The sequence below is a fragment of the Ictidomys tridecemlineatus genome, chromosome 4 (genome assembly GCF_052094955.1).
Source record: "Ictidomys tridecemlineatus isolate mIctTri1 chromosome 4, mIctTri1.hap1, whole genome shotgun sequence".
NCBI classification, from domain to species: Eukaryota; Metazoa; Chordata; class Mammalia; order Rodentia; family Sciuridae; genus Ictidomys; species Ictidomys tridecemlineatus.
Window position 1 is genome coordinate 53,547,662 of NC_135480.1, and position 23,410 is coordinate 53,571,071.

A 23,410-nucleotide genomic window follows, 5' to 3' on the forward strand; every position below is an offset into this window, starting at 1 on the left:
TATGCTATTTTCTACAGAAGCCACAGTGGGTAGGCCATGATTCAGGCAGGAAATGCCCTTAGTCACATCAGACTTCTCATTGTGGGGGGAAAAAACCCACTCATTACCACACTCTTAAATTACTTAGACAATTTGTATTCCAAAGGAAATTTTAGGATGTCAGCTATTCGGCAATATTGAGAAAAACATGAATGACACATATACCATCATCTCGGTTATGTACTTACCTCTCACCATTTTCTTGGACAAAGAAAGTAGAAAAAAATGTTATCTTAGATAATTTAACTTTTCAGAGCACCAGTTTCCTCATTTATGAATTGGGAATAATACCCACCTTTCAGGGCTATTAGGATTAGATATTGTTTAGTGTCCCTCCCAGCATGAAGCACAGGATGAGTGCTTAGTGACAACAACAGCAGAAGTCATCACTCTGTCCTCAAGTCCTATTCTGCTGAGTCATCACACTAGACACTCTACAGCTACCTTGACTGCTAGGAATGGCTGACAGTCATTCTGTAGTCTCTAGGCGAGTTTAGTTGTGATCTTCTCCTTTAGGATCAGATCATTAGCTTTTCATGTCTGCTTCTAGGCTCAACTCTAGCCTCTGTTCTCTTGACTTCAAATCTGCCACAGCTGCAGAAACAATTTTCATGCATGTGCAAATCCTGTTAAAATGAATAAGGCTGAGGAGTCAAGTGCCTGGGTCTTCATGTTATATCTGTTGGGCCTTTCTCACATTTTTTTAAGCCCTAAAATCCTGTTCCCCAGGGCCAGGTTCACAAGGGATACTTGGGAACTCCCAGTCGGTTCCTTCAGATGTCACCACTGACCCTGAAAAGGACTGCTATAATTTAAATATCTTCTAACCTATCTTGAGCCCTTCAGCAACCTCTTGAGTGTGGCTCTGATGATCCTTGAACTTAAAAGGCATAGCCAGAGGGAAGGCTGTGTTGATCCACATCAGTGGTTCTAAACAAGCTATATGATCCCTTTGTTATTACCACCCATCTAACCACTTGAGACTCCTAGAAACAACTGGTGTAGAAAAATATTTAAGGAAAGAGACATGTTTTTCTCCTTTTATTAAAAAAAAAGAACACATTTGTGTTGAAACAATTCAAGTTTAATTTGCTGATATATGAACTCAGACAAACACTACATTCTACAACATACATAATGTCAATATGGGAAAATACCAAGTTTGTCATTGCACATACCAATAAATAAATACATTTGCTTCAGAATACCAAAAAAGTTTATTCAAAAAGTCACTTAATAAAAGCACAGTTTTGCAAGTTTGTCTAAAACTCCAGATAATTTTGAACAAAAATAAAATGTCTGACCACTCCAAAAGAGGAAAAGACAATCTTGTGCAAGTAGACATACACATTCTAGGCATTATGAAAACTGGCTAAATATGTGTTCCCAGCAAGAGGAATGTTACCCATCCTGACCAAGTCCCCTCTATCTTCAAATGTAGTATTGAAGAGGCCAGAGTTGGGCTTCCCCTTCTAAGCCATTCTGAGTTGCTCTCTAAGAACTCTGGACCTTAGCCTCACCTCCAGCTCTGCCTGGACCTTGATGGGGGGTGGGGGACAGGAGAACAAAGGAGAGGGGTGCATTGTCTTTCTTAAGAAAGAAGGCACAATGATGAGCTAGAAAAGGTAGTGTGATGAAAATAAATTTCATTCACCCTGAATCCTACAGCAAGCTTTGATAATCCAGCATCTTCATTTAAGAAAACAGACCTAGAGAATTCATGCAGTTTGCTCAAAATCATATAGCTACTAAGTTCAGTACTACTTTCTGTAAGACCAACATATCTTTCCATTTCATTGGAAACTTAAAACCAATTCGTCAATATTTCTTTTCTGTCTCTCCCTTGTATATCTTAAGATGACAGGAAATTGCAAACTGGAGATACACAAGACAGGCTGCCAAAATTCAAACAAGAAACCACTCCTTGGCCTATTACTGGGAGCTGTGACAAGCTTACAAGCCAGGGCCCAGGGAAATGTAACTGGCCCCAATCACAGTGCTAGGTATCATAGGAAAGCAAACTCAGCTCCCTGGAAGAGTGTGCTCTGATGGCCACCTGGCATCTTGAGGTCACAGGGATGTTCCAGCTGGGGCATGGAGTTATAGAGAAGGGAAGGTCAAGGTTACTGTGGTAAGGGAAAACCAGGGCATCCATCCAAGAGATGGAATTTGTGCTTGCATAACAGAGCCATAGACAGGCTATCCCAGCACCTTCACTCAATGCAGACCCCATCTGCACAAAGCATGAATATTTTCCTCTAAAACCACCCCTATTGCTTGTTAAATTTAGAATTACCTCTACATAAGTGGTAAGTGTGTTTTAGTGGCAAATGTCTTGCTGTTTCCAGTATGAAGAAAAACTGCTTCTACAGTCTTGTTAGGAGGTGGGCTTCAAGAGTTCTCTTCTAGCCTGCCCTCATCACACCCCTTGACTTCCAACACCTGTCCTCATGGATCTGGACCTTACATGCTTCCCCTGAACTAGTGTGATTTTTAAGGCACCGTCACTAGAATATATTCAGACTCATCTGAAAAGTATGTACGCAACAGACCAATCTCTTCTGATAATGCCAGGTGGGAACTGAATGACTTAACAACTTTCTTAGATGGTCTCCTCCTACTCAGAAACTTGGGATAAAAAGCTGGTAATTTCCCAGGAACACTTTCTTTCAAAGAGCATGAAATGAAGAGACAGAAGCCACAGGGATTGTTAACTGCATCCTTATTCTTTTCCTACTCATCCTTAGAAATATGATAAGAAACCTCAGTTGACTGCAGATTGCTGCCCTTTTCCCCAGATACAAGAGACATGCTGATGTGTGCATGCACGCGTGTGCACACACACACACACACACACACACGCACACACACACACACCACAGATGGACACAGAGCACCTTGGAGCCAGAAGGAGGGGTGAGGGAGCTAGACTTGGAGAGGAGAGGAACCATTTGGGGGCAGAAGGTATAGAGTTCTGGGGTACAGAGCCAGAAGTAGGTATAGAGGAGCTGCCTAAGGTCCCAGCTGCCCTACATCTTTAGGAACTGCTTATCCTATCACTGGTTCACTGTCCAATCAAACCATCTGGGCAGAAGGGCAGGAACTCTTACCATGAAGAGGCTAAACCCAGGTGGTCTCCAGGGCCTTGGCAGCTTTGTGAGTCCATGGGCCCCTGGCCACAGGGCCAGTGGTCAAGGAAAGGCAGCAACACCAGGAATGGGGTCTTAAGAGCTGACCTTGTGAGGCTGGTCTTAATTAAGTGACTCAACTGCTCTTGCTTGTCACCAGTGCCCAGAAGATTTTGTGCTAAGGCTCCCCTTTACTCCCAGGCTAGAAAGCTCAGCCTACATCTCCTGACTCTACCAAAATAGCCAGCTACCCCCCTTACATGTGTGCTGAAGCAGAGAGCAGAGGCCCACAGTATTTCCATTGTGCTTCTGATTATTTCACTCTGCCACTGGGGTCTTCCTAGACTCCAGATTCAGCCTATTCTACCTTAAAGTCATAGGCCTATAAAGAAACAGCTTGGTCAGACTTTAGAGATCATCTGGTTTCCAACAAAGTATCAAGAGGTCTCCAGAGTCAGGGAAGGAAGAGCCAAAGGAGAACTACAGAAGGGAGGATGGCACCACAATCTTTCATCAGGAAGTGAACCAGCACCAGAACAGAAAGTCCTGATGCTCTCTAAAAACCAGACCATGTTAACAAAGGCTAGGTTACAGGAGGGGCCTCTTGAGAGATGTATGGTTTAGGTGTGGGCAGCTCCTGTTAAAAGCAGGTGTGCCTTGTTTTAAGCATTCACATAGAAAAATGTTGGTTACAAAAATGAGAGCATACTAATTCCACTTAAGTTAAAACAACTTCACCTATAGAGCCTCACTAATATGTTTAAAGTATGTCTTGTATTTATTTAAAATTTCTACTTAGCCCTTCCAAACATTTCTACTCTAAAGCAAGGTCCAACTGCTGTTTGCTTCCCACAGATTTCTGATCACTATCTGGGTAAGAAGACTCTGTCAAGGTAAACAGCCTGAACAAGAGTTTAGAGTCCCTAAGCCTATAGGGTGGATGGTGCCATCCAAGAAATAGTGGCAGTGGAGGGAACGTTTAGGCCAAGTCCTGTAACACTTAGGCTGCCTGTCACATCTAGACAGAGAAATGTGTCGCAGCTTGCTAAGGTCTGCTCACAACTGTGCAGTCCTCATGGAGGGGCCGGGCAAAGGCCAATCCTGATCAGACTGACATGTAAAAAGCCAGACAATTTCCAACAGGGAAATACCCAATTCTCTACAGAAATGGCTTCCGTCATGTATACCAACCAGGATGTGTCTAAATCTCTTGAATCAGGAAGGGAAAAGGGCATGCAGAATGGGCTCCATAAGGCCAGAGAGCCATAGATACTAGTTTCTTGGGGGATAGTGGAAACAAATGAAGGAACTTGAGATTCTGAACTCAGTCATTAAACCAGCTAACTAACCCAGGGAAAGTCCCGTTTTTCAACATGATTCACTGAAAGCAACAAGTTGATCTCTAAGTGTCCTGCCACCTCTGATCTCTTGATTTAAAAATAGTCTCTCCTTTCCTCACCCTGTCCCATTCCCTTCCAAAAAGAACCATGCATAGCCTTCAACAACCATGATTTGGCTGACAGCAGTGAGAGCTGAAACACAGTCAAGAGCACCCACAGCTGGGTCTTTCCAGAGAGAGGTAAGATTCTTCCTGGAGCATGCCTTGGCTTGGGAATGGTACTTTTCCAGCAAGGGCTGGTGACCTGGTTCCCATCTGCATTTCCCAGGGGTTGCACTGGGGCTGCTCAGCAGAGAGCTCCTGGGCCAGTTGGCAGGGCCCCCAGGACAGCCCTGTCCAGGGAGCCTATTCATGTACCTCTTGTAGTACCCATCTACTAAGATATTTGGCCTTAAGAGGTGGGTTCCCTTTGCCTCTGCAAGCACAGAACAAACCTGGAGAAAAATTAGCTAGAACTCTAAACCACCAGCTGATTGCCACAGCCAGATAGGGAACCCCCTGCCATAGTGGCTGGTCCTGCACTCATTTATCCCCACTGCTCCCTTAACTTCCCTCAGGCCTGGCTGGGGCCTTCTGAAGTTGGAAGGCTTTCTGCAGTTGAAGGGACCAGGCTTGGCTGCCAAGCCCTCTGCTACATAAGTTAATGTGCCCTACTCATACATGCAAATACGCACGTGTGCGTGCACACACACACACACACACACATATACACTCTCTGCCCCTGTTGGGGCACCTGTTGTCATCTGACACCTAGATGAGTAGACAGCTGGGCTACCGCAGCCTTGCTTGTGCTTCCTCCCTCTCTATGCCTCTTGCAGCCTTCCCAGCTAAGGAGGTTGCCCAGCTTGGCCAACAATTACAGCAGGATACTAACCCAAGAATGGGGTGTGTGGTGACCTTGGGGGCACAGAAAGAATGACTTTCATCCCTTCCCACCTACCCACTACTCCCTTGCCCTAGCAGCAGAGGCAGAGGAGCCAGTTCCTCAGGGAGCCCACTGAGGGCCAAAGCTTCATCTGGCAGAAGGCCTATAAACAGGGCAGGCAGGGCTGTCTCCACAGGCAGGCAGGCAGGCAAGCTCCACTCCAGGCTGGGCAACCCTGAAGGAAGCCTCTACTCACAGGCCAGCTTGCTGTCGAAGCTGGACAGAGCAATGGCAAAGGCCTGCAGTGCACACAGCGGATAGTTGTAATCCATGGTGAATACATCCTCTGCTACCCGGCCAAACTGCATGACGATGTAGTCCGCTGGGGCCAGGCACAAGCATGGACACAGAAAAACAAAACAGCAGGGATGGTGGGGATAGCACAGACACCCGAGCCACAGAGGAAGAAAAAGTGAGAAGCAGAGATGCCAAGGAAATCCCAAAGGAGGTAAAACAAAGGATCATTGAGAGAGGCAGCAGATGACAAAGGAAAGAGAAAGATGCATACAAACACCAGGAGACAGAGAGGAGAAAAAGTCCATTTAAAGGGTATTCCCATGCCTGAGATTCTGCCGAGTACACAGAATCTAGGGCCAGGGCTCCAAAGAAGATTCTTCTCTAGCCTCCCAGTCATTATAGTTAGAATATTCTTCACATCTCATCTAAGCCATATAACCCACATCCTAAACTCTGGCTGATGTGGACTGGGTTAGGTGAGCTGAACCCAAAACTAAGGGCCCCAGATATCACACAACAGTATGAGGAGGGGCAGAGACACTCACGGTCATTGCCATGGATGATCTGGAAGTTCTTCACAGAGGCTTGTGTGACACGTCCATGGAAGTTGAGTACGTAGGACTGTGTGTCATCATTCCAGACAGGTGTCTTGTTTTGAAGTTCAATGATACTCTCCGTGTTCTTATTTTGCCATCGTGCTAGTAGTGTCTCATGTTCCTGGGAGGGCAGCCTTGCCTAAGTCAGGCCCAAGCCTCGGCATCATGAACCCACCCCCACCCCAAGGAGGGATTTTTCACAGAAATGGGACTTCTTAGATTCCTCTAGACCTCCAGGGCTTCTCAAATTATATCCCCCACACATATACACACCTGTTAAGAGTTCTGCCCTTAGAAGCTCATGCAGAGGCTGGGATGATAGGGTAGAGGTAGGGTGGGGTAAAGACTCACATTGCGAGGGCGGATAGAGACTCTCTCGTGAACCATGTTCATGCCTGGGACAATTACACTCATCTTCCGAGGCCCCTTGAAGCCTAAGACATTTGTCTCCTAGGAAATAAAAAGAACTCAGCACTGACCACCTGAAGAGGGTCATTACCTCCTGGAGAAACTGGGAGAAGGAAATAAATATTAGTTTGTACTATCTTTATTTAAAAGTCTACTAAGCACCTCTAAATGTAACATGTCCAGAACCGAATTCCTGGATCTCTATTCTGCCACAACTTGCTTCTCGAACTAACTTGCTTCAGTTAACAGCAACTCAGTTACTCCCTTTGCTCCAGCAAACTGCCTAGAGTCATACTTGACTTCTCTTTTTCTCACAGCTCACTTCTAACCATCAACAAGTTTGTCAACTCTACCTTCAGATTACACCCAGAATTCCTTACTGTTCACCACCACCATCTCTCACCAAAATCTAATAGCCATTAACTGGACCCTTTGTTTCTGTCCTTGGCCCGAGGTTTCTTCCATTGTCTGTTCGCAACACAGAAAGGCAGCAGCCTGTTAAGTCAGGTTTTCCTCTGCTAAAACTCCTCCAGTGGCTGTCCACTGAAGCTCTTACTCTTCCTGCAAGGCCTTGCATGATGTGGCCCCCATTCCTCACTCTCTTTGCATTTACTCTCCCTCCTTCCCATTCCTTCTTCAGGCCAGACATTCACGACTTTTGCCCTGGCTGTCATGCAGGCATGTTCACAACTGGCTTTCACTTCTTTACTCAAGTTACCTTGGTCAGATGCTCTCTACCATCTTTCCTAAAATTGTACACACACACCTTGACATTTCATAGCCCCCTTCCCTACTTTTTTTCCTTCTTAGCATTGATCAGGAACATATTTATGCCTCTTACATGTCTGTTTTAGAACTTCTATCTCCCACTAGGGGTTTAAGTCCCATAAGAGTATAGACACCCCATAAGGGTATAGACATATATGTCTGTTCACTACTATATTCTCTACTCAACAGGACCTAGAATACAGACAGAAGATTCAGTACTTGAAAAACTAAGGCTGCCTCTCCAAAACTGACCAGTAGGTGGCACCGTAGGATCATCCAAACTAGCTGGGGATTCCCAGTAGCCTCCAAGAAGTGCCCATGCTCAGGGTAGGTGGATAGGACAACCATCCCTCATTTTTAGAAACAAAGAAATTGAGCTTCAAAAGAGTAGAGAAGTCCTCTGTGTTTGCATTCCAGTTTGGCTTGTGTTGTTAACAAATGACTCAAACTCTAGCTGTAGTTTCCTAAATATACTGAAAATAGGATCTACCTCTTAGGTAGATGATTGTGCAAAGGGCCCTGCGACTCATGCAGAACCTCGCATCTAGAAAGGTGATCTGAGAGCAAGCACATACAGAACCCAGGCCTCCTACCTCCTATCTCCTGTTCAGGAGACTTCCAGGCTGCATAGAGCCAGGAATGGTTCACAGTGGTCCCTAGGAAGAGTCTGCTGTCACCTGATCACTGAAGATGAGAGGGGAGGGATAGGGCCCCTGTCCCAGGCAGGGATCATTCTGAAGGGCGAATCCCCTATCCACACAGCCTTGGCTACCACCAAGATGGATGGGATGGCCCCCAGATCAGGCAGCAAGTCGTGGGTTGAACTTGGAGACCAGAGATCCAGGAATCCAGGACTCACATAGCACACAGCTGCCAGCTCCTGACGCAAGGTTCCACTTTCCAAAGTAGAGGATGATGCCTTCTGAGGGTTGACTCCATTATCATAAACTGTGAACTTGGTACCCATCAGGTTGGACCTGAAGGAAAGGCACAATCAGTATAGGGTTATGTACTCACTGCTCTGGGGCAGGGAACAGCTCATAGTCTGTCCCATAAGGAGCCTGCAAAACACTGAGCTGGGCCATGAGCAGACCTCAGGGGGCACACTGCTCACTGAATTCACAGTGTTGAAAGTGCTTCTTAAGCAGAACACCTGGACTTGGTCTGAGTTTACTCAAAAGGGAATCTGATTTCAATTAAGGAAATTTAGGGAGGTAAATCAAAATTCCAAAGATTTCCATGGGAGAACAGGATTGCCCTCATGGGAAGTGGGCAAGCATGATGGTATCCAGGAAAATTAGAGCTCTTTTACCCTTTGGAGACTGAATAAAACGATTGCCTTGTTCCATCCAGCCTCATCTCCAGCTTTAGCTACTTACCTCTAATCTTCATTTATGCCTCCCAAATTGGTACTCTACTTTGGCAAACCCTAAGCCCCCATGAGGCACTGCTAAAAGCCTCCCTGCCCCTCTGTCTCCCTAAGATGGCTGAGATGCTCTTCCCTCAAGAGATTATTCTCAAGCCCTGTCCCTTGGCACTAACCATGGGGCCCAAGCAGCTCTTCCATGCTGCCCTACAACATCAGTAACATCCTGGGTGTGATCCATCTCCCATGATGGGCCAGAACCCGCATGCCTGGGAACTGCTTAATTCAAGTCTGGCCCTAGGCTGGGCATAGACTGGGACTGTGATTGGGTCTGATGGATAGAGGATCCTGCCAAAGGATCCAACTCTGCCTTAAATCTTCAAGGTCAAGAAATGCCCTCTATGGAGAGCCTCTTCTGCCCCTCCCTCCCATTCCCGCCTTCATCCTGGGGGAGTGCTGGTACCGCAGTTTCCCGATGTAACTATCCCCTCCTCGAGACAAGTCTGTTGGGTCCACAGAGATGAGGTAATTGGAAGTTTTGCTTTTCTTTCTCTTTCTTCCTGCCAGGAGGAACACCTGAGGGAATGGAGCAAGGTCATGTTCATACCCAGCTTGTGGTCCACACACAATCATAAGTACCATTCACAAACCCTCATTCACACAAATACTGCCTTTGCTTCAACTCCCAAGTGCACATGTGTGTGCACACACACACTGGAAAACACACAGCTCTGTACTAAGCAGGCATGGAGGCTTTGGTTTCTCTCGAGTACTGAGGGGTCAGTATTGAGCTGAGGCTTCCAGTCATTCTAGCTCCCAGGCCCTCAAGCCTGCCTTGCCGAAAACACCTGCCCAGAGCAACCTCACCTTCTTTCCATCCTCACGGTCCAGGTGCAAGAAGTAGGTGGGGTACATGCCCCGGTCCATCCCCTTTTTATCCCGTGTGATGCGGCATTTGATGGTGATTCCCTGGGGTGCTGGCCTCAGGGCAAACTCCTCGAGATCCTGAACCTCAACATCCACTGGTGGCTCTGGGGCTGTTGGGCTGGGGGCTGAGGCTGTGTCCTGTGAGCAAGGAGAGAAGGCACCTAAGCCTCACCAGCCAAAGCTGGAAGTATGAGATCCAAATCCGCATCCTGTTGTGGTAGTGGTGGGAGACAGGGCAGGATCCCTGGGATATTGGCCTGGCCATCCTGCCCTAGGGTCAGAGGCTATCTCCTTATCCCTGCCTGATCTTCAACAGTTCCTAGGGCTAAAGATGGGAATATAAAGGCAGGTCCTCAGACACCCCAGGTCCATAGCTTGGTTGAAGATATTAGGAGGGAGTGTAGAAGGGCAGAAGGGCCCAGCTAGAGAAGCACCTGATAGGCACCAGGTCCTGCCCATGGCCCCAGAAGAGCTATCATGGTATCTCCATCATGTCCTCACACACTTAGTCCACCTCTTCTGGAAAGGCAGTCCTCTGAACATTGCCATCCAACTTCTTTCTGAGAAGCTCCTCACTCACCCTGATGGACTTCCTGCTAGTGGCAGAGCTGGGGCGGGTGTTGCTGTTTAGCTGGGAGGAGCTAGAGCTGTTCTCATCCTCATCTTCCTCTTCCTCATCAAAGCTCATGCTGCTGGAGATGCCTGAGGTGAGCAGAAGAACAGGGAGGATGAGTGAGGAGGATCTACCTTCCAAAGTAGATTCGTCACATGTGGACATTTTCAAACACTGACATCTGTACCCAGACACACACACAGCCATATGTACACACACATAGTGACATGTACTCCCACACACACAGATACACATGAGGAACATTCTCTCAGATGCACACATGAGCTGGGGCTGGTTACAATCCTCAGGATACATCCCCACCACCCAGTTTCAGCTCAGTCCCTGTGTCAGCTCCCCTCTCCACTCTAGCAATAGCGTTGCCCCCATCTCTTGTGCATCACAGCCTATCTGCGCTGCGCCTTCACAGGGAACCTCTATTCTGACCTTGAGCCTATTAGAGGCCTTGCCTGGATTGGGCCATAGACTCTGCCAGGGAAAAGGCCTCAGCTTCTCCCTCAGCATGGTGTGCAGGGCCACATACTTACCTTTCCCAGCCTGCTCTGAGCCTCTATCTCAGCTTTCTCCGCATTCCCCTCCCCTGCCTGGAATGCCACCCATCTCTCAAATTGTCTCAACAGCTCTTTCTCCAAGAAGCTATCCTTGAGTTGATTTCTCACAATGTGGGTGGCACTGCCAGGCTTCTTCTGTCTGCCACATTGCACCAGGGCTCATGGTGGGGAAACTGGGCAGCAGGTTTTATACCCTGCCTCTTAGCATCCTGGCCCTGCTCCCTCTAGCTCAACAGACAAAGGGGCAACTCCTTTCAAAATTTTTTTCTAGGAAACAAAAGGGAAAGAAAATTTGCCCCCAAACTTGGGCTTCCTGGGAGCATGAGATAGGGCTGGAATGTGGGTTGGTTATCCCAGTTCATAGTTTCCCTTAACTTGGCCTTATCAAGGCCCCTGTCCCATACTTGTCATTTGTCCCCAGGCATGTCCCCTCCCCCATGGTCAGGGAGGAGCTGGACCTGACCCAGGAAGGCCATGCTCCCAGAGAAGGGTGCACCTGAGAAACTGGGACTGAGCTTTGGTTCCAGTTGGGCCCCCACGGGGCTCACCCTTCCTCTGCATCGTGGCACGCAGGTCCTGCTGGCTGGACAGGGTGCCCCCACCAGCTGCTGTCTCCCCTGCATCCTGCGCGTGGTCTGATTGGCCCACAGTCAGGATCTGCACTGGGCCTTGGGCCTCAGACTTGTCTTCTGCCAGTGCTGCTGGCCCGCCGGTGCCTGTAGGCCAGACACTCCTGAGTCACTTCCAGGAGGGAGAAGAGGGCCTGGATTCTCAGACGTCCATGAAGGGAGTGAGGGGTGAGTGAGAGAAGACCCTCTGCAAAACTTTACTCACAAAACTGATTTTTAAAAAAACTAACAACTGCTGTCAGCCTGTTAATGATTGGTAAGCTGTGAAGGGATATGGGCTTTAATTCTTCTGCTCTTCCCCACATTAATTACCAAGAGTTGATCTGAAATACCCCACATGCTTAAGACAGACAGCAGCCATCTACAAAACCAATTGCACAGTAGAAAAAACAACGTGGAGAACAAGGATTGATCCAGACCACAGTTCATAGTTGAGGCCAACAATCACTCACGGACATGGCCAGCTACAAGTTATCAGTGCTTATATTCTCTAACTCTGTTTCTGCCTGTGTCTGTCTGTCTGTCTCTCTCACACACACTTAGGGTAACTCACATACATCATTAAAAACATAGAAGGGCCCTTGAGAAAAGATTGGTTTTCATACACTGCCTTTTTAGGCAGAGGATCTCCCATCCCACATCAATCTTGCTGCACGACAGCTTCAGACACAGAAGCAAGGCCTAGCCTACACTGGTGGCAGCTGCCCTGCCTAGCTGAGGTCATGCAGCCAGCTCCAGAAGCCCATGGACCCTGACATACCACTGTCCAACTATGATGCAGTGGCCTGGAAATCACTGCCCATCACCCAGAGTTGAGGAAATGGGGTGTCTAGCCAGGAGCCAGGACTTGGGGCATGAGCTGCCATCACTGTCCATGACCTCTGGGGATCTTTGTTGTACAGAGAAGAGCAGAGGGAACAGACTGCTCTTTGGCTCAGAGGGTGGAACTGGGGCTAGAGCAAGGAGTAGAGTGCAAGAGCAAATAGCAAATGCTGCACAAGCATGAGGCAGGCTGCAAGAGATACAGTGAGCCCCCACTGAAGGAAATGTCCTGGCTTAAGCATCAGGATGGAGGGAGCTTGGGTCAAAGCATGGCAGAAGGAAGGGGTGATCCTGGGCAACAGTTGAACTGAACTTCAGTTCCTGGCAGTATGGAGAGTCTGCCCATACTCATAGGCCAGCCCACATACCCCATGAACTGGACAAGGTCTGTTGGCCATTCTATATCCCTGAGACTGCTCACCCCAGACCTTGCCTCCAAGTTAGGAAGGGAAGCTACCCTTGACCTCATGGCGGTGGTGGAGGGGCAGGCAGGCCTATTGGGGAGGACTGTGGAGCAGGTAAGCTAACCTTTGTGCTTTCCCTTCTTCTCCTTCCTAGAGACCCCACTCTGGCCCCCAGATGCAGCAGCTGCCTTGGTTTTCTTGGTTGAGGCTGGTGCTGTTGGGTGGGCAGCTCCCAGCTGCACACTGGCAAGTGAGTCGGCCTCTTGAACTGCTCAGGAGAGAACCCAAAACAGAGAAAAAGAATCAGATATTAGGTGAGGCTAGAGTTTCCACTGGAATATACTTCCTACCCCTACTCCCACCTGGGCCCCTGTGCCACTTTTTGTGCCCAGAGTCAGACCCACTCATTTCTACCATGCAAAAATGCTGGGCAGGGCGTGCTGGTGCCACCATCAGCCCAGTGTGATGATGTCAATGACAGGCCAAAGCCATGATTAGTCAGCAAAGTTCTGGTCCAACACACTATTCTGAATGTAGAATGTGTCCATGAAAATATGCACCAGGGAAAATGGCAGAGGAGAATGCAAAGGCTGCATCTTCTGGCAGGGACCACAGCCAGGGCAAGTACTCTAAGGATCCTGCACAAGCCCTCAGGTGTCAGGCCCGTGGGAACATGGAATATGGAGCACTTGTGGGATACAAAGAGCTCCACACACCTGGGAGGAAGTCTCAGAAAGGTGACAGCTGGTGGCCTCCATGTTCTCCACATGGCAAAACTCCAATATGCTCGAAATCCACAAATAGTTTCTGATTGAACTTAAGATAAAGACCAACAGTGTCCTGCACATCTGGCTCCTCCATCTCCTTTTCCCTTGGTCTAACCACACATTCAACCACCTGGAGTCAGGAGTTCCAGCCACAGCAGGCTTTCTCATGCACATGTGCTGTACTCCCCTGTGTCACAGGGCCCTTGCTCTGGCTGTCCCCACTACCTGTACTGCTTTTGCTGCCTGATTAACTCCCACTCATCCTCCAGATCTCAGTTCAGAGAAGTTGTCCCAAGCTCCCTAGTCAGAGCAGCTGCCCCGTCATCCCCTCATTGAGCCAATCTCTTTCCACAGAGCACAGCTGTCACCTATTTAACACTCTCCTCACCTGGATCATAAGAGCAGGACTACACCCACCTGTGCTGCCTGGAAACCACTGTCTCTAATCCAGAGCCTGACACCAAGTAGTTTCTCAATAAATATTTAAGAAATGAATGAATGTGTAGAATGAACAAATACAGCCAATATAAGGTCAAACACCTTACTGGGATAAACCATGTCAAACTCCCTTGGGATGATCCTGTAGTTAACACCAAGAGCCAGCAGAGGGCAGAGCTGATGCCATTGGAGGGGTGGGGGTAGTCTCAGAAACCAGTGCCCAGGGCAGCCAACCAGCTGATAGCAGCCTACCAGAGCTTTGTCTACCACTCAGAGCTGGAGAAAGATTCAGCCCCCAGTCAAGCACAGGGGAACACACTTCACAGATATCAAATGTCCCTGTAGGGAAGGCCCTTGGAGGCCTGCCCTGGCCTGGAGTCAGCAGAGAACAGCAATCAGCTGGTTTTGGACATGCTGGAACACACTACAGTTCCTTCAATTTTCAAAGTCCTAAGACAGATTTTTCCTTATTGGATACGGAGAATACAGACCTGGAGACCACAAGTGACTTGCCCACAGTCACAAGTGAGCAGGTAATGGAGAAGTAGGACCAGAAACTCTGTTCTAGCCATGCATGACCCCAGAGGTGCTCCCCTGCTCTTACTGCAGTCTCCTGCCAGCCTGGCACCACCTCACCCAGTCAGGATTTAAAAGACACTGCCAAAGGCCTCTATATCAGGGACTCCTCAAAATGTAGCCTCTGGCACAAAGTTTCAGGGCCCCAAATCATAGGTGCAGGCTCCCATCTCACATGTAATCCTGATGGCTCAGATGCTTGGAAAGGCTGGAGCTGTGATGCCTACATGGCAGCAGGTGAGGCTCCATAGAACCCAGGACAGTGGCTGCTTTCTCTGTAGGGCACCATCTTGGAACGGCACTCAGAGGGGAAGTGGAGAAGAGGCTGTCAGGAAGGGCCAGTTCCATGAGGAGCAGCTGGGGCTGCCTGAGAGAGCTGGGCTGAGGTCCCTGAGGGGGATCCTGAAGGGCCTCTCGCATGGAGTACAGATATTTTAAGTGTGGCCAGGATGCTATACACAGGGAAATTACCAGGAAGGAGTATTTTAACAGGGAGGCAACATAACATGGTGGAAAGACCTTTTAGTACCAAAGTCTAATCTGTGACCAGCAGCACACTGTGAACATGTTGTGGAGCCCCTCCAAGCCCAGGCCTTGTCAAACGTGGGGTTAGTGAGTCACTGAGAATGAAGTGATAATGCAGGTAAAGCACCTAGCCCCATGCTTAGCCCTAGCAAATGTCCAAAGACAACTTCTATGATTAAAAATGAAGTGGTTTTCTTCTAACTCATATGGCTGCTGCCCTCTAAAGCACAGACTAGGGGAGTGTGGTGAGCTAAGGGCTGTTATAGTAACACAGAGAACCTGAGAAACTCTGAGGCAGGAGGACAAAGCCAGCAGTTAGATGGAGGTTAGTCCTGAGATAAGGAAACTACCAGAAGCTACATGTGGCTGAAGGCTCCAGGTCAGAAAGAAGCCACAGAGGGAGGGAGCATTATGGTTGCTAAGGTTCTTCCTACCTACAAGTCAGATGCCTGCAATCTTCTCACAGGTACTACTGCATTTGGAATAGCCACCTGCATGACCAGCACCATACCAGCAGGGGGCAGTGACAACTCAGTCTTCCTCTATCTCAGAGACCAACCCACTATCTGGCCTGGCATATTCAACCTAACCCAAGCAGAAGTGAGGGTCCTAGGTGCAGGGATATAAGGGAGCCATCCCTCTGCAGGATAAGTGGTAGGGAATTCTCCCAAAGTGGGCTCTGCTGAGAACAGAGAGTATAAGGAGGGGAGCAGAAGACTACAGGTCACTACAGCTCTGAAGAAGTCCTGAGCCAGGGACTGTGACCTACAGGCCAGAAGTCAGATAGACTGAAGGTATAGAGAGCTCAAGATGGGAAGGAAACAGGTATTTGTGCCTTGATACCCTAGCTGGTGTGGTGCTCAATGCTGAGAGAGATTCCTCTCAGAAGAGAATGGAGGAGAGAAGCAGGCTCTGTTCTACTTTTAAGAGCTGCCTCCTGATCTCAAATATTCCACATCAGAAACCTGGAAATTTCAACTTCCAGATTCGTTTTTAGCCTTCTGGCCCCAGCATCTGACAAGGTCAAAGGCTCGGTGTCTCTAACCCACCCCACTCAGCTGTCCACCTAGGTTGGGTGACATACTCAGCTTGGACAAACCCAACAGGATAAACCCCTCACCTACCCAGGTCAGCAGAAAGCCCCTGAGGGGCTCTCTAAAGCCATGCTGGGGTGTGGAGCCTCAGTGCAGGAGTCTCCCAGGCTGGCTGTCCCTGGGGCAGGAAGCAGGGTGTACCTTGGTAACTGGTACTGCCAGCACTGCTGAGGTAGGACTCCACCAGGGGGGCTTGTTCCTCTGACTGCCGGGCCCGCCGGCTCCGGGGTCGTCCATCTGCATTGGCCTGCACCATCAGGGGCTCCTGGCGCTTCTTCTTCTGCTTCTGTTCCAGCAGGGCCCGCTATAGAGGCACGGGGAAGACACAGAGGTGAGTTGTCCCCCCACCCACCCCTGCCTCTACCAGGAGGGCTCCCACAGCGGGGTAAGAGAGAGTGCCCTGCTGACTGGGTTGGGTGTCAAGGCCTCATGTCCTCAGCGTCCCTAAACTTGGGGTCCAGGAAAGGGTGGCACAACTCAGGCCTGGCTATCTTGGAAGACCACAGCACAGCAACTCAGCCCTCCAAATGCAATTGTCCAGGCTGCCTCCCTGGCAGAAGCCTCACCTAGGCTGGGTGACATACTCAGCTTGGACAAACCCAACAGGATAAACCCCTCACCTACCCAGGTCAGCAGAAAGCCCCTGAGGGACTCTCTAAAGCCATGTTGGGGTGTGGAGCCTCAATGCAGGAGTCTCCCAGGCTCCCTTCTTCCCCATCTGATAGGAACATCCAGGGACCATGGACAGAGAGCCCTCCCTCTCTGCCTGAGGATACCCAATCCAGACTCTGCCCTTGCACCCAGTCCCAGCCTCACTCACCTGCCGGTCAAGCTTCTGCTGCCTCAGGTTGCTGCCCTCATCATCTAAGACACTGCAGAATGAGAGAGGGGTCTTTAGAGCCCATCCACCCGGTACCAGGATATGAGTAGAGTCCACCCCACAGCATATGAGTCTTTTAAATCCCTCTAGTCGTGGCTCTGTCATTCCATGAGCCAACTGGTGGAGGGAGGAAGCATGGAAGCTGCCATCTAAGAACCACTTTGAAGGGTGTGAGTCATATTTCTGACACTTCAGGAGCTCATCTCTTGATAGGACTAACTGCTCCAAGGACTTCCCAGCCAGCCTAGACCCAATAAGAATATAATGAGCCTCTCCTCTCAGATCCCAAAACAGGGCAGGCTTGAGTAAGACCTAGGAAACCCACATAGAAGCATCAGCCACAATCTAGACCTGAACTGGCCTTCAAACCAGGGGCCTGCTCCCTCCAGCTTCCTATGGTGATTTCACCAGTTCCTGTTCCTCCTTTCTATCCTTTATGGAGAAGGCTGGGTCCTCTGGGATAGATTCCCTTCTCCCATCCCAAACTCCTGGCTCCCAGGTAGGCAGACACCACCCACCTTCCCACTCTCCTTTAGAGGGTAGAGTGTCCTCCTCATTTAGGAGAGGGAAGCTAAGAAATCCACTATTCTCTCAGAGCAGGTCTAGGGCTGGGTGGGGATGTCTTCAGGATGGCCCCAGTAGGTCAATGTCTGCCCAGCAATCAGGCACCAGCTCTTCCCTGGTCACAGATGTGGCATAAACAGCACAGGGAGCTGACCAGTCTTATGATAGGAAGCCTCATCTCACCCAGCCTGGCATTCCTTCCCAGGAAGGCAGAACATGAGTAGGAAGCTGGCAACTCAAACCACTTAGCTTTCTGGCTATCCCAAGACACCCTAGGCCCAAATTCTATAAAAGCCAAAGTCAGGACAGCTGCATGGAGTGGAAATGAATCCTAAGAACCTGCACTCTGGGAAGTCCCAGGCAGCCCTGATGCAGTTATGCGGGAGCCTTCTCCAAACCAGACCTCTGTGTGGGTCCCTGCTCAGGCAGGCCCCAATGCATTAAGTTCCTGTGGTCTACGAGGAATGTGTGAGTACATCTTGTGTATGTATGCAAACATGCATGCAGACACCTGTGTAAATGTGAGTATGGTGTGTGGAAGGGAAAGAGAGACCTATCACCTCAAAGACAAGGTAAAGCCATTTCTACTCCCTGACAGCTAGCCTTTTCTAGCTGGAACAAACATTGACTTATATGATCTTTGAACTACTCATATCTCTGAGGGAGCCAGCCAGAGGATGGAAGGAAGTCCACATATCACAGTTCACCCACAACAACCTTTGAGAGCTATGCATCCTTTTAGCTGGCATCTGTCCTACCTATTTGACATCTGGGAAGGTCTTTCCTATGCTATTATGCACATAAGAAGAGCCCCAACTGTCATGTAGGGCTGTGTGCACAACATCTTTGTTCACCAAACCCTAGCTGCTGAAGCACAGGAGAAAACACTGCTCAAAAGACATGTTTCTAGGTACTAGTCTCCCAAAAAAACAGCCCTAAGAGGGGACAATTGCATCTGGAGCTTCCTGAGGGCATCTCTAGCACCTGGGCCAGGTCTGAGAGGCCACAGCTATCCACCATCTCTGTACCTCAAGTCAAAGGCCTGACTGAGTTACCCAAGGGCAAAGTACTTGCTCACAGACTGATTTCCAAACCTCATTGAGCATCATGGCATGAGCAGTGCACAGTCACTCCCCTAATTCCAGAATACGGATTTAAAATGCAGTCTGGGCTCTGTTCATTGCACCTGGCTCACAGGAGCAATGGTCTGAAAATCAGCTGGACTTTGCTTGCTGAGCTTTGGGCCGGAGCCTGGGACATCCTGTAACTCCTCACAGTCATGTGCTAGTGGTCTGGCCACAGAAGTCTCTGTATGACCTCAGTAAGACAGTGCAAGGTTTCCTTGGTGCCAGAGGGACAGGGCATTTCATAGCTGACTGGGATGTCATACATACTCTCAGAGGGCAGTGCCAAGGAATAAGGCAGTCACCTGGGTCATCCACAGCAGTGGTCTTGGCTGAGCAGGACAAAGAAGATACCTTCCACAGTGCATATGTGTATTTGTAGAGTCCTTTAGAAAAGGGGCCATCCAACTGAGAGATAAAGGTCACATCAACAAAGCCACCTCCAGAAATGCTGGGTTACAGTAGTAGCTTGAGAAACATGAACTGTTTCCAGAAACAGAAGTCTCACTGTTCTGTGCCCCTAATAAGGGGACATTTTCCTACCACAGCACTGTCACTTCTATGGACTTCACATAGTTATGTCTGAGGCATGAGACTGCTTTCCATGAATACATTATTTCCTCTCTCTGTACCCATCTCCATTTTGTTAGGAGAAAAAGGACAGAGAGCCATAGGATTTCATAACACTGATCACCAGATAAAATTACAGGTAGAAAAAACAGTGTGGCCTTCAGAGTAAGATGGATGAACACAAGGGTGAAGTTTCTCAAAGAGATTCTATAAACTTTAGATATCTCAGAAGTACCCAAAAGAGCTGCTCACCACCTCACTAGACACCAGACATGAAAGAATACCCTCGAAGGCAGGGAGTATGCGTGGAAGGGGCAGGACGGAAGGGAAGCAACATGTGCTTGACTGAGCAAGACCCACCTGGGAGGCCTATGATAAATCCACTGATACTAGGAGTCCCTGAGAGTGGACACAACACTGGGTGAAACCAGGTTCTTGGGGAAGCACATGTTTCTTGGAGAGCTGCTCCTTATGAAAAGACCACACTCACCTGGCAGTGACAAGCTTGTACTAGAAGGGTGTTCCTGCCTAAGGACAATGCATCCAAATACACAATGTCTCTCCCGGGTGAATATCAAAGAATCCCCCAGCAGATGGCAGCAGGTCATGGAGATCAATGACAATGATGGCCGTCTCCAGCGAGAGCAAGACCATAGCTCCTCTCTTCCTCACAGGCACTGCTCCCTCTCCGCCCCCACAGCCAGCCCTGCCTCCTCATCTCCACTGCAGCACCATTCCTAAGGGTCGATCTCTCTCAAAAACACCTCCCCAGCCTGCCTCTTTCTGATGGGCACCATTCTAGGCAGCACTAAATGAAAACCACGCAAGGAGACAATAATGGTTTTTTAATCACTAGAGCTCCAACAATGGAATTACTGCCAAACCCAGGCTGCCAGCTGCAGCCCCGCCAGGAGGCTCGGACAAAGATAGGGTACTGATGAATAGGTCTTCCAGCTGAACCTGGAGACTCCTTCATTACAGTCACCTTCTGCTAGGGACCAGACCAAGGAGGTGCAGGAAAGTACCAGCCACTGGATCTCATCTGCAATGTCTACCAATCCAACTGCTCTACTCAGGACCAGGGCCTGCTGCCTCCACTCAGTTCTCCCAGAGGTACTTGACAGATTCCTGGGGAGTGAATCATGACTGACAAAAAGATGATAAAAAGTACAGGGGCACTTTTTGTGTAGGCTAAAAAAAAAAAAAAAACAGACATGGCCAACATATTTAGGAAATCTGTTTCTATCATTCTTCTTATACTTAAAAACTCCATCTAATTCATCAGTGCTAGCCAGAGGCCTGGGGACAGACCTAACCATCTGGATACTTTCTCCATGCCCACTTCAACTTCCCCTCTTCTTGTCCTTATTCTTTCTCCCAGTCACAGTAGAAGCTGCCCCTGCCGGACCCAGGGATCCAAGAAGTGGGTTGTCTGGGGAAGCAGGCCACTCAGAGTATCTGATTGCAACCCTGTGCTCAATGCCAGACCCCAGCAAGTCCACATCTGTGACTTCCATTACTTTGCAGTTGCTTGGAACACACTGAGAATGGGGCCAGCTCCAGAAGGAAAAAGGGCAATGCTGTTCATAGGAATTCTGGCTTTCTAGGATGGGCTGTCCCCATTTTAGTTGGTAGTTCCTAAACATATCAGGTGCATTAAAACTATAAGGGGCACTAGCCCTGACTTGGTAATTCAGAACTGCTGAGGAACATGCCCCAGAATCAAAGTGCGCTCCCCACTCACTTTTATTTTTTTAAGCAAGTACCATAGGTAATTCTAACACTCTGCCATGCAAAAAGAAACCATGAGACACAGCTTGTGATCTCTAGAGAACAGAAAATTGGGAAGTTGCTAGAAGGAGTTGCCAGAGGTAAAGAAGTAACCCCAAACATGCAGGGTACCTTTAAGGCTATACCTAGTAGCAGAACTATAGTAGTCAGGAGTTTTGCTCAACCAGCAATGAATCATATTGCTCCCTAGAAAGCAAAGTGAGCAAGTGGAAGGAGGAACCTAACAAGGGCCCAAAAGAGGAGGAACCCAGATCCATGCTCAGGTTCAACTCAAGGGAAGAACTCTCCACCATCACAGCCAGCTGGTAGAAGGCATTTGGCAGGGATGCTACTGGGGGCATTCACACAAAGAACAAAACGATCTGCATGGGTGCTTCTGGCCTGAGAGTCTCTGTGACCTAGAGCCATACCTGGCAAGCAGTGTTCCGGGTAGCCCTACTGTGCTGGGAAAGTACTGTATCCCTCAGGTGTGCAGAAAACCCAAATGTGGAGCCAGGAGAGGTGAGGAGCCCTAAAAGTTACCTGGGGATGCCACATTAATTCAAAGAAGTAGGCCATCTTACGTGTGTTGGAGACACAGTCAGGAACAATGTAATATCCCTGATCTCAAGGATTTCATGGCCTTATGAGGGAAACACCACACACTGGCCTCAAGACCATGCAGACAAGAGTACAGAGTTGGCCATCAACTGCACTCAGCATAAGACATCTATGGCCACAGTCCTTCTTCATGCTCAGAGAGACATCCACCTACAACTTACAAACAGTTGTAAAGCCATGTACTATGGGCATTTAATACTCCTCAAGAAATGGGAAAAAACTATGTTATATGCATTGATGAATATATCAAAATGAACCCTACTATTATGTATAACTAATACACCAAAATTTCTAAAATTTTTTTAAAGGATACAGGTAAAAATAAACTGGCAGAAATGAAAATTACTATAGTAGTAGAAAAAACAAAAGGCAAAATATAATTCTTTTTGTTCAACTTTATAAACTAAACGGCTTTAAGTCAGAATGTGAGATTAATCCATGATCATTATAAACTGAGTTAAAATTACCCATAAGAAGATTATCACCAATTATCACTACTTTCAAGAAAATGAGCTAGACCCAGGGAATGCAAGATGCAACCACCATAGAGAGAGTAAAACCCCACCAGCAGAGCTAACAAGATGTCAGCCAACCCTTCTCTCCCAAACAAAATGTCACATTCCAATTCTGACAAGCTGTGACATTAGGGAAACCTCGTGCCAGTCAAAGCACATGCACACATGCAGCTGCCCCACCCCCAGCTACAAATAAAATGTCTTGTCTGTTTTCTGCCCCAGTTTTCTCTGTGATCAGACAGGCTTGTGGCTTTGCCTGCAATCAGCAGCCCAGTTAATGTAAGAGACAATTTGAAACTCCTTCTCTGAGTACAAGTCTCTCCATTGCAGAATTCTACCCCCCAAGTTCAATGTTTTTCCAGACTCTACTCCCAGAAATACCCAGCAGGCAGGGCAGGAGGGATCCTGGAACTTCTGACTACAGCCCACCTCCAGTTTGATACCTACCTCCTTACTGCATAACAAGACAGCAGGATGGCAGAAGAATAAGGAAAGCAAGCAGTGTAGGACTGCAAAGGTGCCAAGCTGCTCCTCACAGCTAGGCTTCTAGGATGGCAAGATTTGGTGCTCTAGGCTGAGTGTGGGAGGAGGAATTGGACCTGGGCTTGATCAAGTGCCATTTACTTCTTGTTTAGGATACCAGTGTCCTAGGCACTTGTTGGAGGACAGAGTCATTTCCCTACCTCCATGGGGTCCCCTTTATTAGGAACAGGATAAAACCTCCCTAGAATGAGGCAGGTTTTCCCAAGGAACCAGGCATTAGCTCTACAAATTACTTTAGTCCCTGGCTTCCCGGAAGAAGCTTCTTTGTGACCTGGCCTGGCTCAGCCCAGCCTTCAGTGTGCCAGATCCTAAACACACTATCATCCCTATAGCCATGTGTTGTCCCTTCCAACTCTCCTCAGTCTTTGGCCACCACTTTACATCTGGATTCCCTCACAGGTTTCTTCCACAACACTGCCATGGGCACTGCCAAGGCACTTCTGTGGGGCTTAAAAATGATCAGCAATACTCATCTTCTACAAGATCCTCCACCCACATGTGCCAAGAAAGGCCAGGATAATCTAGAGACTACCTATGCCTCTAAACTGGATGTCTGTCCAGGGTAAATGCTCTTTTGAGTCAGCACAGCTCCA

The 23,410-nt window shown here is 48.5% G+C and overlaps 1 protein-coding gene across 1 annotated transcript in view; it reads right to left on the bottom strand.

The window, feature by feature from the left end:
* Positions 1-1,101: 1,101 nt before the first annotated feature.
* Positions 1,102-23,410, bottom strand: part of Tub (TUB bipartite transcription factor) — a 70,535-nt gene continuing 48,226 nt past the window's right edge. Inside the window, 11 exon segments of the mRNA XM_040284808.2 lie at positions 1,102-5,813; positions 6,274-6,445; positions 6,676-6,774; positions 8,360-8,477; positions 9,330-9,442; positions 9,734-9,931; positions 10,374-10,495; positions 11,524-11,691; positions 12,955-13,098; positions 16,372-16,534; positions 17,051-17,102. Coding sequence (XP_040140742.1) covers positions 5,680-5,813; positions 6,274-6,445; positions 6,676-6,774; positions 8,360-8,477; positions 9,330-9,442; positions 9,734-9,931; positions 10,374-10,495; positions 11,524-11,691; positions 12,955-13,098; positions 16,372-16,534; positions 17,051-17,102 — 1,483 coding nt within the window. The 3' untranslated portion in view covers positions 1,102-5,679.